The sequence below is a fragment of the Mauremys mutica genome, chromosome 5 (genome assembly GCF_020497125.1).
Source record: "Mauremys mutica isolate MM-2020 ecotype Southern chromosome 5, ASM2049712v1, whole genome shotgun sequence".
Classification (NCBI taxonomy): domain Eukaryota; kingdom Metazoa; phylum Chordata; order Testudines; family Geoemydidae; genus Mauremys; species Mauremys mutica.
The window spans coordinates 64,447,404-64,466,051 of record NC_059076.1 but is presented as its reverse complement, the minus strand read 5'-3'; the positions used below and the strand labels follow the sequence as shown (position 1 = coordinate 64,466,051).

The window sequence follows — 18,648 nt, the reverse complement described above, 5'->3', positions numbered from 1 at the left end:
CGCAAAGCCAGTTATCTATGTTTCTAATGATCAAATTGTCCACTACTACTACCTGTCTCTTTCTAATAGCTGGAGTTCCCTCCTCCGGAGAGATATCCTCAGTGTGAGAGGATACCACAACATCATCTGGAAGGAGGGTCACAACTATGAGATTGTTTCCCTCTGCTCGTTAGATGCTCTCCTTCCCTGGGACTTTCATCCTCCTCAACAGCACAGAGGCTGTCAGACCGGGGGTGGGACTGTTCTACTGTTTGCTAGAAAGTCTCATCTATGTATCTCTCAGTCTCCCTCAGCTCCTCCAGTTCAGCCACTCTGGTCTCCAAAGCCCGTACATGGTCAATAGATACATATTTTCCCTGGAGTGCCACCATGCAGAGGAACCTTCTTATAGCAGGAATTTCAATTCCTGAGGATTTTGGCAACTGAGATTGTAAATTCCTCAGGGTAGGGGGCTTATCTTTTTATTTACTTGTAAAGTGTCAAGCATGACTACAGTGCTATATGAATGAATAATAATAGTAATACATGGCTATTAACAGGACAATCTTCCCCCCCACATATGGCCATAGCTGACATCTTTTTTGTGGTTTATACGGACTCTTTGGAGAAAAACAAATACTCTATGAGTTCAAATAAAGACTTCCTTTAAAAAAATATTTAGTGTTATTAGAACAACAAGGAGTCCGGTGGCACTTTAAAGACTAACAGATTTATTTGGGCATAAGCTTTTGTGGGTAAAAAAACCTCACTTCTTCAGATGCATGGAGATGACAAGTGAGGTTTTTTACCCACAAAAGCTTATGATCAAATAAATCTGTTAGTCTGTATCCACAAAAACAACAAGGAGTGGCACTTTAAAGACTAACACGGATACTTCCTGATACTTACTGTTATTAGGTGAAATGAATATAGTATCACATAACAATGCAGTTTTCCTTTACAAATTTTATTGTGATCCAGGGATTAAAAACACTTCTCCCTGTCCACATTACTTTGGCTTGTTTCATACATAAAGTTTAATATATTACAACTCCTATTCATTAGAAAAACTCTCCTAAAATATTTCTCTGCATTCTACAATAAACTTAGAAAGTTGGATGAAGTTTTATAAAATCAAACCTAAATTCAGAAACCAATACTCCACAGACATTTATCATTTTGGAATTGTTAACATGCCTTTCAGCATTCTGATCTTTATTACAGCTGCTCAGTGAAATACAGTGTATCTTTTAGAAAGCTAACTGTTGCACTCTTCCGTTCAGCATCTGTAATTGCAGTTGCTATGTTCCGATGGTTAATTGCTCCACCCAACAATTGTTTATACAAAACATCTGTGCCGCCACATGGTTATATATATTTAGCAAGTAATCCCCGAAGACTGAGTGGAAATGAAACAACGTAGCCTGGCTAAAACGTGTTGCAGCGGCTATTAAATTAAAGTTGCCTAAGTGTGTATCCAGGGCCACCCAAAGGATTCAGGGGGCCTGGGGCAAAGCAATTTCAGGGGGCCCTTCCATAAAAAAAAAAAGTTGCAATACTGTAAAATACTATATTCTCATGGGGGCCGCTGTAGGCCTGGGGCAAACTGCCCCACTTGCCTCCCCCCGGCCCCCTTATGTGTATCTTCTGAACAGATTTTTGCAGTTGTTTATTACACTTTTTTTTACCATCTGGCTGAAAAGTTGAGGCTAGTCTCAAAGTGTGTGCACTTTAAATTTTCATAGCATGGGGTAAAAGAAAGCGTGTGTGGTCTTACTCCATGGCAAGTGGAGCTGGAGTAGTGAGGGTCAAGCTCTGATCCTTTATTAAATGAAAGCTGCTTCTCAGCCTCTTTTGCAGTAGTCTGTAAATACCATCAACACGTTTGCAAAGCATCGCTCAAGAGCTCCTAATACAGGCTCGGGGGGGGGGGCGCATTTCAACTGGCTAGAGCTCGCGGGAGCTGGCGTCGTTCCGTTCAAACGAGCCCCGTCCAGCCCGGCTGGCCGGGGAAGTTCGCTCGCCCGGGGGAGCGGGTCCAGCAGCGCGGGGGCGCGGAACGGCAGCGGGCTCTCCCGGAAGCGCTACCGTCCTAGCTGCAGGCTTCGCCGCCGGGGGCGGCTGGCTCCGGAGTCTGCCGCGGGCTCGCCCCCCAGCACGTGCGGGGAGCGCTGCGTGGCCGCAAGGGGCGCTGATCAGGCTCACATGAAATCAGGGGCCCTAAACCACGCCCCTAGCTGCGTGGGTAGTTCGCTGTGGGCTAGAAACGCTTCAGCCCTTCGCGGCGCCCCTTGCCGTGCGGCGTCGGAGACGGAGCCTGACACCCTGCCCAGGGCACCACGCGGGCGAGGGGGCTGGGAGGAATCGAACCCGCAGCTCCGCAAGCAGCGCGATCCGCCCCCGCCCCGCCGGGCAAGAGCCGCGCCACGCCCGCTCAGCGCGACCATTTCGCCATCGACGGCGCATGCGTCTTTCTCAGCAAGTCAGTTCCGGGTCAGCGGGACAGGCACCGGAAGTGTCTCCATAGCGGAACGGGCAGCGGGTGCGCGGCCCGTCTCTTGCTGGGCGCAGCGGGCACCATGGTGGAGGTGAGAGAGCGGCCTCGCCCCGCCCCGCCCCTGTGGGTGGGGCTCTCGGGCCCCCGAACCCCCAGCCTCCCCCGCCCCGGCTGCCGAAGCGAGGAGCGCCCGGCCCGGAGAACCGGGCGGGGGATTCCGGCCTCTCACTGCCCCTGACGCTGCGATTAGCCCCTTGCCCCCGTTTCCGGTATGCCCGGTGCTGGGGCTTGTGCAGGGCTGGGTCTCCGCACCCCCCGTGGGACCGAACCCGCCCGCCGCCAGCCTCGCGCAGCACTGGCGGCCCCGGGTGAACCGGGCTCTGGGGAAGCTGCCGGTCACCCTTGTGGTGCGTATGGTAACGAGCGAGGGGGTGAGTGGGTTGAGTCCCACTCGGGGGGTCGGTGGGGTTTGTCCCTCGCCCCAGGGCAGCGCTGCATGGAGCGAAGGTGCCTCGGAGGCCGCTGGTCGCTGGCGACTTACAGCAGAAAACGTTCCCGTTCTCGAGGAAGGGGTCGCCGCCCCTGCCCCTTGGCAGCAATGCGAGCACCCCTGGGCCGCCCTGTCAGCCTTAAACCCGACAACGACTCTGCCGGTCTCTCTGGTCCTTGGCCTCTGTTGACGTTATCAGTGGGTTTGACAAGTAGTTAAGATTATGCTGCGGCGTTTACATGCAGGTCTTGCAGGTGAAACTGGACAGAAAGCCACTCGCTTCACTTAGGTCACATCATCAGATAATAAGTATTAGCTGCCATAGATGTCAAAGTACTTTACAAAAACAAGTATCATTATCAGCAAACATAGGAATTGCAGTATTGGATCAGACCAGCAGATTATCTGGTTAATCATGTTGTAGAATTTAGGCTTGGCAGAATTAGATTTTTCTTTTATCATTTTGACAGATAATCTCCATTTTCATTTGTATTTCATTCCTATATTTATCCATTTGCATTTTCACAGTTCCAGGAAATTGTGGGTGGAGCGTTGGACAATAATTATTTAATGACAGTAGATGTTGATTCAAAAAGTTAAAGCGTGATAATAGTTAAAACACCAATTGTCAACATCACATGTCAAAATATAGGAAGTAACGTCCTTAAGTCACACTCTAATAAATTCTTAAGAAACATTTTTCGTACTTTGCCTATCTATAATTTTTTTTTTGTCAGTATATTGTGCTTCTAAACTAAATGGTCTTAGACTTTGCAATTTCTACATGCTTTTAATCAATTCTGGCCATCCATCTCTGGCTCCTACCTCTATATTTTTTGATGTTAGGGGATGAGAACTGAGCCCATTATTCAAGGTGAACAGTACTGTCAGTTCCCATTTTACAGGTGGGGTACATGCGAAGGATTGTAATTTGTCCCAAGCTAAACATCCGGTCAGCGAGTGAACCAGGAATAGAACTATAGTTTCTTGACTCTCAGTCCATGTTCCTCTCCTTGGACTATAGTTACTCTAACATCTGTTGTAATTTTTGTTTCTGTTTTTAGTATGGATTCAATTCCCACTAGTAAAAGAAACTAATACAACTCTACCCAGATATAATGCGGTCCGATATAGCGCAAATTCAGATATAACGTGGTAAAGCAGCGCTCCGGGGGACGGGGCTGCTTTACCGTGTTATATTTGAATTCGTGTTACTGCAAGCGGTTCCTCTGCACCCGCCTCTTACTTGCTCCGGCCCTCCCTGGGGCCCACCCGCCCCAGATCACCTCTGCTCCGCCTTCTCTTCTCTTCCCCACCCCCTCCCCCCGCCCCAGGCTTGCTGGGCCAAACAACTGATTGGTGTGGCAAGCCTGGAAGGGAGGGAGGGAGAAGCGGAGCGGCGGCGGCACGCTCAGGGAGGAGGCGGAGGCAGAGCGGAGGTGAGCTGGGGCGGGGAGCGGTTCCTCTCCCTACTCCGATATAACGTGGTCTCACCTATAACACGGTGAGATTTTTTGGCTCCTGAGGACCATGACCATTGGGGTAGAGGTGTATATGCTTTAGTTGCCAGTTGTTTACATAGCACTTATAAAACACACATTTCTGAAGTGTTTATGAAAGAGAGATATAGTGTAGATGGCACTAAGCAAGTCACTCAGGCATTCCTAATGTTTTTGAAACTTGATGCCTGTCTAAGACTCATGGCCCTCTTCCTGGGTCTTCTGGGAAGAGAAAATGCTAATACAGTTGTGGTAGAAAAACTAACATTTGATATTAGAATTACCATTAAAGTTTCGTTAATCTGCCTATGAGTTCTTGTTCACAGCTCAATGGTGTTCTAGACCTTTTCTTTTAAAAACAAAACAATTTGATTAATTAAATGAAAACAAGTGCTACTGATTTTGAGCCCAGAATAGCACAACTGTACAGTTTTCTGATCAGACACTTACCCAAAGGTGACATAATGTACATGGCACGTTATAAATCTTTTTTTTTCTTTTGCTTGTTTATTTAGGCAATAAAATCAAATGTATAGTGTGTCCTGCTCTCTGACTCACTTGCTTTATTGGCGACTTATAAAATTGGAGCTGGCAAGCATGAGTGAAAAGCTTTTTTGTTTGTGTCTTCATTAAATTCACATATGTGCCTATAGTTGGAAACAGAGAATGTTGATCAAAGTTTTGGCCTGCTATTTTTGATCATCACAGTATCCCATGTAAGAGAGATGTAGTTAAGTATTGATTTAAGTTTGGAGATGAGGGAGATGAAACTCTCTCACATCAAATTATAGTTTTTAGCACTCAAGCACAACTGTGTACTTTAGCAAACTAAAGTCCATTTCTTACATACAGAAGGCAAGAATTACTACTTTAATTTCCATTGCCATTTTCAGGTTTTTCATTCAGTTATTGCCATGTGTATAATTAAATGTATCTTCTCTGCAGGAAGTGCAGAAACACTCTGTGCACACATTAGTGTTCAGATCCTTGAAGAGAACCCATGATATGTTTGTGGCTGATAATGCAAAGCCTATACCATCAGATGATGTAAGGTAAGAACAGCTATCATAAAATAATGGTATGTCTAAAAATGTTAATGTGATGCAGGCACTCCTTTGCGACTGTTTCTAGCACTGGCTGAAACTCAGGATTTCCAGTTCACTTCAAGTTTGGTTTCATTTTAAAAATTTTGAATTTGGTCCAATTCAGATTTCATTATAAACTGAAAATTCCTCTAAAAAATTAGTTTTGGAAACACCTACACATGGTGTTTCTAAAACAAAATATGATTCTGGGGACAGGCAGCTGCTGTCTGAAATTGACATTTAGTAGTGCTGAAACTGACAAAAATATCATTGTCAGTCAGCAGCTGCTGAGGCTTCCAGGGTCTGCAGCTCTGGGGCTGCTCACCATGAAGAGTGCCGTTGGGCCAGTGACCTCAGGGCTTCCAGACTCTTAGCCAGCTAGCCTGAGAGTCTGGAAGCCCTGGGATTCCTGGTCTCAGGGCAGTCTTCATGGTGGGGCCCCCAGATCCACAGTGTGTGGAAGCCCATACCAGGACCTCCAGGCTCCATAGCAGGGAGCCTGGAAATCCTGGCTCAAGCTGAAGCTCCCAGGGCTTACAGGTTTCCTGCTGTGGAACCAGGAGCCAATGTTCTGAGAGCCATCCTGGCTAGGTCTGGAGTTTGTAGGGCTGTGCAGCTCTCAGCTCTGTGACAAGGACTTTGACAGCCTTTCCATGGGGGGGCTGCTGTGGAGTTGTGGACCCTATAAACCTGGGATTGCCGGGTCTGGGGCAACCTGCATGGCACAACTGCCATGGAGCTTCAGACCGTGGAAGCTCAGGTTCCCCAGCAGCTGCCAGGTGAGCTGGTGGGGAACCAGGCAGGTTTCCGTAAGAATCCTGCCTGTGATTCTGCAAAAGGTAGTCCAATCTGGTTCACTTTTGTAAGACATTTCAGGCTTGACAAAAGAGTTTCATTGGAAAATTTCTGAATAGCTTTAATTGTCAAACAAGTCTGATAGTGTATGTTCAGACTCTTGGGCAAAACTATCTGGTGATAGTGAAAGGAAAATATTAGCATAGCTAATATTTAAAAATATTTAAAAAATAAACATTTTAAAATGAATAATATATTAGAAGATCAAGATTTAATATATATTGTTGTTTCATAAACAGCCACAAATTAAAGATGTCAATCAAGCTTCGCACAGATTATGGTTCTGTGCTGCACATGCCTATTTTGAAGGAAAATTTTAGAGAAAAGGATTCTCCAAATACAGGGGATCTCTATGGACATAAACAGTATCCTGCAAATCAAGGTTAGTGTACCATTATTTGTTAACTGAAATTAAATTTCAAGATCGCTATGATATAGCCTACGGGAAATATTTGTAAGGAAAACATCTATTTTTAATTGTCTTGTATTCTACTGGCATATGCCCATACAACGTAAACTGTTCGGAACAGGAAAGGTGTTTATCAGAATATAATGTGTGATATAATGTTATACAAATAATAAGGTTCAAAAACATAATGGTTATTTCATGTAAATGGCAAAGAGAGAACAAGACTTTGTGTTCTTCTAGTTTGCCACCAATGGTGGTGGTAAAGAGTGTGTGAAGTGTGTGATATAGAGTTAAGAGTGATATAGAACTTTTTCAACTGCCTTTAGACATATAGGGTATTTTCGCTTTATTTTTTATACCTACATTTAAGTATGAATTATTCATTGAAGGAGGAATCCCTTTTCCCTTTCTATTAAAACTCTTCTAGTGGCACATGACATGTACCTTGAGATTTTTTTTTAAACTTCTGGTTGATTTCTTCTACTGTGATATGTTCATAGAATCCTAGAATATCAAGGTTGGAAGGAACCTCAGGAGGTTATCTAGTCCAACCCCCTGCTCAAAGCAGGACCAATCCCCAACTAAATCATCCCAACCAGGTCTTTGTCAAGCCTGACCTTAAAAACCTCTAAGGAAGGAGATTCTACCACCTCCCTAGGTAAACCTATTCCAGTGCTTCACCACCCTTCTCTAGTGAAAAAGGTTTTTCCTAATACCCAACCTCAACCTCCCCCACTGCAACTTGAGACCATTACTCCTTGTTCTGTCATCTGCTACCTCTGAGAACAGTCTAGATCCATCCTCTTTGGAATCCCCTTTCAGCTAGTTGAAAGCAGCTATCAAATCTCCCCTCATTCTTCTCTTCTGCAGACTAAACAATCCCAGTTCCCTCAGCCTCTCCTCATAAGTCATGTGTTCCAGCCTCCTAATCAATTTTGTTGTCCTCTGCTGGACTCTTTCCAATTTTTCCACATCCTTCTTGTAGTGTGGGGCCCAAAACTGGACACAGTACTCCAGATGAGGCCTCACCAATGTCGAATAGAGGGCAATGATCACGTCCCTCGATCTGCTGACAACACCCCTACTTATACAGCCCAAAATGCCATTAGCCTTCTTGGCAACAAGGGCACACTGTTGACTCATATCCAGCTTCTCATCCACTGTAACCTCTAGGTCCTTTTCTGCAGAACTGCTGCCTAGCCATTTGGTCCCTAGTCTGTAGCAGTGCATGTGTTTCTTCTGTCCTAAGTGCAGGACTCTGCACTTGTCCTTGTTGAACCTCATCAGATTTCTTTTGGCCCAATCCTCTGATTTGTCTGGGTCCCTCTGTATCCTATCCCTACCCTCCAGTGTATCTACCACTCCTCCCAGTTCACTGTCATCTGCAAACTTTCTGAGTGTGCAGTCCACGCCATCCTCCAGATCATTAATGAAGATATTGAACAAAACCGGCCCCAGGACCGACCCTTGGGGCACTCCGCTTGATACCAGCTGCCAACTAAACATGGAGTCATTGATCACTACACGTTGAGCCTGGCGATATAGCCAGCTTTCTATCCACCTTATGGGCCATTCATCCATCTCATACTTTAACTTGCTGGCAAGAATACTGTGAGAGACGGTATCAAAATCTTTGCTAAAGTCAAGGAATAACACATCCACTGCTTTCCCCTCATCCACAGAGCCAGTTATCTCGTCATAGAAGGCAATTAGGTTAGTCAGGCATGACTTGCCCTTGGTGAATCAATGCTGACTGTTCCTGATCCCTTTCCTCTCCTCTAAGTGCATCAGAATTGATGCCTTGAGGACCTGCTCCCTGATTTTTCCAGGGACTGAGGTGAGGCTGACTGGCCTGTAGATCCCCAGATCCTCCTCCTTCCCCTTTTTGAAGATCGGCACTACATTAGCCTTTTTCCAGTCATGTGGGACCTCCCATGGTCACCACAGGTTTTCAAAGATAATGGCCAATGGCTCTGCAATCACATCCACCAACTCCTTTAGCACCCTGTGATGCAGTGCATCCGTCCCAATGGACTTGTGCTCGTCCAGCTTTTCTAAATAGTCCTGAACCACTTCTTTCTCCACAGAGGGCGGGTCACCTCCTCCCCATGCTGTGCTGTCCAGTGCAGTAGTCTGGGAGCTGACCTTGTGGCAAAAAAAAGACAGTGGCAAAAAAAGCATTGAATATATTAGCTTTTTCCACATCCTCTGTCACTAGGTTGCCTCCTGCATTTAGTAAGGGGCCCACACTTTCCTTGACCACCTTCTTGTAACATACCCGAAGAAACTCTTCTTGTTACTCTTAACATCTCTTGTTAGCTGCAACTCCAAGTGTGATTTGGCCTTCCTGATTTCACTCCTGCATGCACAAGCAATATTTTTATACTCCTCCCTGGTCATTTGTCCAATCTTGAACTTCTTGTAAGCTGCTTTTTTGCGTTTAAGATCAGCAAGGATTTCACTGTTAAGCCAAGCTGGTCGCCTGCCATATTTACTATTATTTCTACACACTGGGATAGTTTGCTCCTGCAACCTCAATAAGGATTCTTTAAAATACAGCCAGCTCTTCTGGACTCCTTTCTCCCCTCATGTTATTCTCCCAGGGGATCCTGCCCATCAGTTCCCTGAGGGAGTCAAAGTTTGCTTTTCTGAAGTCCAGGGTCCATATTCTGCTGCTCTCCTTTCTTCCTTGTGTCAGGATCCTGAACTCGACCATCTGCCTCCCAGGTTCCCATCTGCCTCCGAGGTTCCCATCCACTTTTGCTTCCCCTACTAATTCTTCCTTGTTTGTGAGTATCAGGTCAAGAAGAGCTGTGCCCCTAGTTGGTTCCTCCAGCACTTGTACCAGGAAGTGCAAGTGCTCTTTTCTCAAGAGTGTCTCACATCTTCATACTGTAATTGAGATGTTTACCTTCTGAGAGAGTGAGAGAGGCTGGCATGATGAGGACTGACTTAAGAGGAGAAGTTGAAAGGACTTGTATTTGCCTTCCTTTTTTTCCTTCTCCAATTTCATGTAAATTTCATTGTCTTAGCTTAATAACTTGATAAGCGCGTCTCTAACATTCTCATACATTCCATGTGGAACATTCATTTGTTGGGTAACAAAATCCTTTTTCTTGCTGGCTGAGCTTCTCTAATGCATCCTTATTTGTATAAAAATATATTCTTTTTAGTGTTTTGTGAGGGACTAAAGCAAAGTCATTGTTGTTAGTAAGCAGTAGCATCAGCATTTCAAAGAATGGTGCTTTTCTGATCTATACCAGATATCTTACTAACACAGTGGAGAGTAAAAGAAACAAAGGGAAATAAGGAGCACTCAGGTACTGCAGTGTTATAACTTAGATGCAACTGCCATTTTTGCTGGTTGCTGACATGCTATGATTTTTGTAATTGATCGCTTTATTTTCGTGTTTACAACAAAAAGCAATAATTAAGAACAATATTCTGTTATTTAGGACAAGAACTTGAATATTTGATAACAGGTACACATCCATATCCACCTGGTCCTGGTGAGTAAAATTTTATATAAAAATATCTACTTTTCACACACACATCATATAAAAACTATTTAAAAAAATCAGGAAATTCAGAGTTTATGCTGATGATCTAGACAGTCATCGGATAGGTTTAGCTTCAACTGTGAATTATATTGATAAACAAATTTTAATAAGAATCTTCTCATTTGGGTGTTAATGGAAACTCTTCTGACTGGCTATATTAGAAGAAAGTTGTGGAAAAATAGATGGGCAGTAGCTCTAAAATATATTCTACTTTGGGTATCTACAGGAGGCCTCAACTACATTGACTTGAGTAGTGGGAGTTTTGTTTGAAAAAGTCTGTGGTATCATACCCCATACATTTTTACAGTTTAAATGGAATATTTCAGAAAGCGGGCCATCTTTACTATTAATAGAATTGGAAAAGTGTAGTTTCATTATCAAAGTATATGCTGTAGGAGAAGTTGAAACTATTATTTTGGTATAGAAAAAAATGAATTTAATCTGAATGCTAGTGTCCAATACTTAAAACATTGGTTAGGAGAGGTGGAACAGATTCTCTAGCCTTGTGCAAAAGCAAAGTAAAAGCATTTTGAACAGGTATGCCTTAAAGGAAAAGGGACAGAATCTCACTCCCAACCCCTAATATTGCAATTTATGGAGGCTGAAGCTAATACTGTAGCAGTATGTAGGAGCTATGAAAGCAAGTGGGTTTAGAAAGTCATGGGTTTTCTGGTTGTCTCTTCTGCAACTTATCCAGAAACAGTCTCCACCCATGCTGGGTTCTCTGTTCCACAGTGTCTAGAGGAAGGAGTGTGCACACTGTCTCTGTGTAGGTATTTCTTGTCTCTTGTAATAGAACCATTTCCACTGCCAGTCAAACCCTGTATGTGCCCCTGTACCGTGTTGTCACCATGCAAAGGATTTGGACCAAAATTAACAATAACTTTATTTTATTTAGCTTTGAGATATTCTTATTTGTCAGCCATGTCAATGAACGACAAAGATTTCTTTGTTACCAAAATATTCAGTTATATGTAACAGTTCAGATGCAAAATTGCTAATGGATCTCTGACCAGATTAATTTGTGCTTTTTGTATACTTTCTTTTACAAGGTGTGGCTCTGACAGCAGACACTAAGATCCAGAGAATGCCCAGTGAATCAGCTGCTCAGTCCTTAGCTGTGGCACTTCCTCCTTCTCAGTCTAGGTACTGCTAAATTATTTTCTGAGACCTTTTTTTTTATAACCAAGGTAAAAAACATAACTTGGATTTAATGATGAAAGAATCTTTCTTCAGACAAAAACACCCTCAAATGATCTACTTTTCTTTTTAAATCAATAAATAAAAATACTAACATTAGCTTGGAAATTACAAATTAAGATTGCATTTTGCAATTAAACACCAAATCACTAGAAAATATGCTCATGCAAAAATTAATGTCACCCAAGCAATCTTAATTTTGCTCCAGTAGTGTCGCACATAGCAATCAGATTATAGTGTTCTTAGCCTTCCACCAAATAGCTTTCTTAAGATGAAGAATTTTTAATTTTTTGTGGTGGTTAGATTAATTTGTTTGGATGGAAGAGTAAAGTTATCACAGAATCCCGAATTAGCAGTGTGAGGAAGAATGTGGATGACTGTAACTGCATTTCCATATATTTAGTTTTTTCCTAAGCAGAACCTTTACTTGGAATGGCCAAGCTTTTCGATGCTTGTGGGTTTTTGAGAAGTACAGTGTTCTCAAGATGATGATGATGATTGATTATTATTAATATTATGCTGGTTGGGAAAACACTAATGTAGAAGGCAGTCTTTTGGTCTTAACTCTGACCTAATTTTTTTTGCTTCAATTAATTGATTACATATCTGTCAAAATGCCCTCTTTTTCTGCAACCTATGAGTTTTAATCCAGCACTATAAGCAGTGTTGTTCTTTTAATATACATGATTCTATGTCTGATTTGTAATTTCTCTCTCTTTTGGCCCCAGTTCCCATGCAGATTCACAATCATTTATATATTCTCTGTCCTGTACATCTCTAATCATAGTATTTGTTGAGTGTAAATAATAATCTTATTTACAGTTTTATTGTTTGTCTTCACACTATTGAACTTCCACACAATAGCTAATAACAATGTAGGATACCCTACCTCAAGCAAAATAGTTCTGTTTTTCATTGCTGGTATCTATTAACTTTTCATTGGACTTAATTGTTCATAAGAACAACTTCTTTCTTGATATGCTGTACAGAAATCCTTGATAACTTTCGATCTACCTTCCAGCAATCAAAGCATGTGATAGTCAGACCTGGGCTTCACAGTTAGTATATCTTTAAAGGGATACTTTCCACTCAAAATCACACCTTCCTGGAGTTTTTTTTTTTTTTAAACCTATTGTTGGTAAAAGTTGTTAAGTGCTGAAGGCTGGAATGTTGTTGCTATGGTAACACTATCCGGGGGGTGGGGCTGCTTGACTGTTACAAGTGCTTAGTGCAGTGGTCCCCAAACTGGGATGTGCCCCCAAGGGGTTGCAGTGGAACATTCCGGGGAAGAGCACACTGGGGCCGGCTCCAGCCCCACCAGAGGACGGGGTGGGAGCACCACGCTTCCAATCCCACTCCACCCCCTGCTCTGCCTGCAGTCTGCCCTCCTTCCCTCTTCGCTCCCAGACCAGCTCCACCTCTGTCCCCGGCTCCCCTATCCCCAGTTCCGCCTCCAGCTCTGCCTTCCTCCCAAGTTCAGCTGCTGAGGAAGCCTTGGCTGTCCAGTAATGGAGGGGAGCATGGACAGATTTTGTTAATGGTAAAGGAGGGGCATGACTGGAAAAGTTTGTGCACCACTGGCTTCATGCTTCTATTTGTGGAGTTCTGGTGTTGTTAGCATCAGCAGAGAATGCAGCCTGCTAATTCAGCAGACCTTGATGTTACTCATAAGATAGACCACAAGCTCAGTTCAGTACTGAAGGTGCTCAGCGAGTTTATTGTCTATGAAGCATGGTCCTAGACCCCATAGGAGCTACAGGTACACTAACGCATGTATGCCTGTGAAAATGGACCGGCTCAGATAGCAGCTGGAGTCTCTGCTGTCCCCTAAGCTGGACAAAGGTTCCCTTCCTATGACTTCTCCTTTTGTTCGTTGACAACAAGTTATATTATTACACTCCCAACATGGTTAGTTACCACCCTTACCCTTGTATCTGCTAGTTCGAATTAAACATCCTTTTCCATTATTCTGTCCTCCCATCCTTATCTTACGAGCGATCAGTGTGTTCCTGTACCATCTCTTAAGAATGTGTTTATGTAGCTACTTGAGAACTCTGGTTGTTCTTGTACCATCCTCTTCAGTCAGGAATGTGCTTACTTGGTTAGCCAATATCTAGTGTGTTGTTATTTTGCCAAGCTTACTCGAGTTCACAGCATTTGGTTCACACTGCCTAGAGCTCTAGCAAGGACTACAAAAGTAATATCTGAGATTAATACAACAGAAAGGGTGGGTGGAAGGGTGTGTGGAATTTCCCTGTTAATTCAGTCTGTTTACTTTATGTTTGACAGCACTATGTATATCACAGGTTTCGGCTGTTAGTTTGTAGTTTTTTCCCCACACAGTACCAGAGGAAAGAACATGTTGTTAGTTGCTTTTTTTTAAAAAAAGGTTGTTTTAGGTTCTACACTGGCATTGAGTCTTCCTGACAATTTTTTTTTGCTTTTCCATCACATTTCCCTTTAAAAAACCTTTTTTTTAATGTTGTAGATTCCAAGTGATCATTTACCTTAATTTCATTACTGACACTAAATAAGAAAATGGGCTGGCTGGTGGCTGCACTATGAACTATAGCACCAGATAGCTAGAGCTGGGGAAATTATTTTGGATCTCTTGTTCTCTGGCATGGAATGAAATCTCTGAAACTGGAACTTAGGAGATAATGGCTAATGTTTATTACAGTAGTGCCTCCTGGTGTCAGATTACTCTGTCAGCATTGGTTTTGGTGGGGGGGGGGGGGGAAACAGTGCAGGTCTTGTGCAAAATAATGTTTGGGGCCTCTTTATGCGACTTCCATTCCTGCCTTGCAAAACCCCTTATGCTATCGTTGTTCCTCTTCTCATCACCAGTTTGTAAGAATCCACATTGTAATTCTCTCAACTGGCTTCAAACCAGATGTTAGATGTATGGCAAGTCCAAGCTGAGCAGAGATCTGCAAAGAAAAGAAGATTCTTCGATAAAAATATTTTGAATGCTTTACAGATTTTAATTTAACTTTTTGAGTAAGGCATATTAGAATAGAGTAGAAATATAGAACTGGAAAGGACCTCGAGAGAGGTCATCTAGTCCAGTCCCCTGCACTCAAGGCAGGACTAATTATTATCTAGACCACTCCTTCAGGTGTTTGTCCAACCTGCTCTTAAAAATCCCCAGTGATGGAGATTCCACAACCTCCCTAGACAATTTATTCCAGTGCTTAACCACCCTAACAGTTAGGAAGTTTTTCCTAATATCCAAACTAAACAGCCCTTGCTGCAATTTAAGCCCATGGCTTCTTACCCTATCCTCGGAGGTTAAGAACAACATTTTTCTCCCTCCTCTTTGTAACAACCTTTTGTGTACTTGAAAACTGTTATCATGTCCCCTCTCAGTCTTCTCTTCTCCAGACTAAACAAACCCAATTTTTTCAATCTTCCCCTTACTATTTTAAAGTGCTTCTTATTCATTGTTCAGAACTTTTTTCTCTATCCAGGTTAGAGGCAAATCGTACTGCTGCTGGTGTGGGTGATATTTACAGACATGCCGGGATTCCGGAGCGTGCACAGCCTCCTGGTTTGTCCATGGTGAGATTCTTATAATACATAACACTTCTAATATTGATGATGTAATCTTTTACCTAGTTGGGTTCAGATTCTGCAGTTAGCTCCATGCATCATCCTGTGCAGTCATCTTGATGGAAAGAGGCTGACCAAAATGTGAGGCCTTGAGAGGAGAGAGCATCCTCAAGGCTTTGAAAGGGTGCAAGAAACTCCAGAGTTGAGTGGAGAGTGTTTGTCATAGAATGTAATCGTAACCTTCTGTTCAATTTATAGGCTCTGATGGAAGCAGGCGGGAACAAAAATTCTGCGTTGATTGCAAAGAAAGCTCCAACAATGCCCAAGCCTCAATGGCATCCACCATGGAAACTGTACAGAGTAAGTTGGAAACATGCAACAAAATAAAAAGGAGTATTAAATTTTCTATAGATATACCCAAGTCCATATTTTAAAATTTTACTTATCTTACCCCAAAAAGGAATTAGACAGTCAATGTAAAAATTAAGCCTCTGTCTGAAATGTGAGTGTACTCCTCCCTATTCTAGGTATCACCTGAAAAGAGAAATTAGGATAAACTATTTGAGGGTTTTTTCCATTTTGTTTACTATGTACATTTGGCAGCATATTGTTTATAATTACTCATTTCCCCCTCTTGTTTTTGGGGGGTCTTTCACTTTAACAGTGAATGAAAAGAAGAGAGAGAGAGAAAGAAACTTAGAGTGACTCCTGGACAGATAAAATACCTGTGTGACCGGATTCCCAGGGGAGCCAGCCAAGGTCTCTCTCAATTAGGGTGAACTGCAAAGAATGGGGCAGACAACCCCATAGCTGTTGGCTATTTTAATACTTAGATTTACCAAGTCAGTACTAAACAGGATCTGTTACACCTTATGGTCACTCAGAAGTCCAAACCACAGTTCCCTTAAAGTAACCCAGCTTCAGGCCTCCACTTAGTTACCCAAGTCAAATATGATTAAGATTAATGAAAATCTTATTCATCATATAAAATAAAAGGTTCTACCAATCCCTAAAGATTGGACACATTACCTTCCAGATTAATGAATATTCCAGATCTTACCCAAATACATGCTTATAGCCAATTCTTATTAACTAAACTAAAATGTATTAGAAAAGAGTGAGTATAGGTTAAAAGATCAGTATACATACAGACATGAGTCCAATTCTTGAGGTTCAGATACATAGCAGAGATGGGTTTCAGAGTGGTAGCCGTCGGGGGCCATGGCTACACTTGCAAATTTGCAGCGCTGCAGCAGGGTGTGAAAACACACCCTCTCCAGCGCTGGAAATTGCGGCGCTGCAAAGCGCCAGTGTGGTCAAAGCCCCAGTGCTGGGAGCGCGGCTCCCAGCGCTGTACGTTATTCCCCACAGGGAGGTGGAGTACGGACAGCGCTGGGAGAGCTCTCTCCCAGCGCTGGCGCTTTGACTACACTTAGCGCTTCAAAGCGCTGCCGCGGCAGCGCTTTGAAGTGCAAGTGTAGCCATAGACTTAGTCTATATCAGCAAAAACAACAAGGAGTCCTTGTGGCACCTTAGAGACTAAGGGTAGGTCTATACTCACCGTCCGGGTCGACGCGGTGAGTTCGACTTCTTGGAGTTCGAACTATTGCGTCTAATCAAGACGCGATAGTTCGAACTCCCTGCGCGCTCCGGTCGACTCCGGAACTCCACCACCGCGAACGGCGGTGGCGGAGTCGACCTTGAAGCCGCGGAGTTCGACCCCGCCGCGTCTGGACGGGTAAGTCAGTCGAACTAGGGTACTTCGAGTTCAGCTACGCTGAACTTGCGTACCCTAGTTCGGAACCCGCCTCCCCCCTTAGTGTAGACCAGGCCTAAGTAATTTATTTGGGCATAAGCTTTCGTGGGCTAGAACCCACGAAAGCTTATGCTCAAATAAATTTGTTAGTCTCTAAGGTGCCACAAGGACTCCTCGCTATAGCAGAGATGGTGAGCTTTGGAGTTGCAAAGAGTTGTTTTAAAATTTAGTCCATAGGTTATAGTCCAATGTCCAATATCATATTCGGGGTGTTTCCAGCTGAACTGAGACCTCAATCTTGCGACTCAAACTTCCCCTGATGAAGTTTAAACAGATCTGAGATAAAAGGGATTGGGACCCAAGCATCTTTTATACAATTTCAAGCCTTCTTTGACATGGCGGAGTCTCTCAGGGAACAATATGTAATTAGGGCGACTTTGAAGTAGGTTCATCAGCGGTACTTAGTTATACAAATTAACATAAGGCAATTGCCTTTTCCTCCACCATTCACAGGTGATTTGCTATACATTTCAAAGAGAGATGAATACAGTGATATCCCGTGTTTACAGTTCATTTAAATGCTAGGATGTTCTTTTGATATCTGAGGCTGTGGCTACACGCGGCAGCGCTTTGAAGCGCTAAGTGTAGTCAAAGCACCAGCGCTGGGAGAGAGCTCTCCCAGCGCTGTCCGTACTCCACCTCCCTGTGGGGAATTACGTACAGCACTGGGAGCCGCGCTCCCAGCGCTGGGGCTTTGACCACACTGGCGCTTTGCAGCGCCGCAATTTCCAGCGCTGGAGAGGGTGTGTTTTCACACCCTGCTGCAGCACTGCAAATTTGTAAGTGTAGCCAAGCCCTCAGTTACCAGAATACAGCATAGACAGGGACTGTTGATTACATTGTTGACCGTTACCCATATATATGTAAATACACAAAAACAAACATTATTTCCACATGTACCTTAAGTGTTGAATTTGAGTAATTTATCTTGCAGGATGTTTAACCCTTTCTGGTCATATGTCAGAACCTGAAACTACTTTAACTTATTTTTTAAAATGGACTAGATTGCAAATAGGCAACCCTGCAATTGCTGCTCTAACAGTGTTAACAGATCATAATGAAATAAAATGAAATTAATATAATTTTTAAATACAAACACTATTGGAGAATTTTTCAATAAATCTGACCAGTTTTACCTAACATGAATACTGTCTGAACACTATTGAATTATCACTTCATTTTGAACTGCTTGACTTGTATGTGCTTCAGCTCAATCTAAATGTTACATTAATGTTAATTGTTGTCTTAATTTTATTCTCTCAGATGATACCTTGGTGATAATTGAGAAATACTAATTGATATCTGAATACCTTGTGAAATGAGTATATGGGAAAATAAGCATGAAGGGGAAAATTCTAAAGGTATATGGTAGAAAAAACAAACTGAAAACAATGAAACCCTCCCTTTAGATATACACATTACTTGAAGGAAAAGTTTACATAATATTAGGTTTCAGAGTAGCAGCCATGTTAGTCTGTATCTGCAAAAAGAACAGGAGTCCTTGTGGCACCTTAGAGACTAACAAATGTATTTGAGCATAAGCTTTCATGGGCTACAGCCCACTTCATCGGATGCATGTAGTGGAAAATACAGTAGGTAGATTATATATACACAGAGAACATGAAACAATGGGTGTTACCATACACACTGTAAGGAGAGTGATCAGTTAAGGTGAACTATTACCACCAGGAGAGAAAAAACTGTTT

The 18,648-nt window shown here is 43.1% G+C and overlaps 1 protein-coding gene across 1 annotated transcript in view; it reads left to right on the top strand.

Moving 5' to 3' along the window:
* The first annotated feature begins 2,004 nt into the window (after nt 1–2,004).
* PLRG1 (pleiotropic regulator 1) overlaps nt 2,005–18,648 on the top strand; it is a 31,974-nt gene continuing 15,330 nt past the window's right edge. The window contains exons 1-7 of the mRNA XM_045018987.1: nt 2,005–2,567; nt 5,411–5,517; nt 6,645–6,787; nt 10,270–10,323; nt 11,427–11,520; nt 15,045–15,135; nt 15,385–15,486. Coding sequence (XP_044874922.1) covers nt 2,559–2,567; nt 5,411–5,517; nt 6,645–6,787; nt 10,270–10,323; nt 11,427–11,520; nt 15,045–15,135; nt 15,385–15,486 — 600 coding nt within the window. The 5' untranslated portion in view covers nt 2,005–2,558. The remainder of the gene's footprint in view (nt 2,568–5,410; nt 5,518–6,644; nt 6,788–10,269; nt 10,324–11,426; nt 11,521–15,044; nt 15,136–15,384; nt 15,487–18,648) is intronic.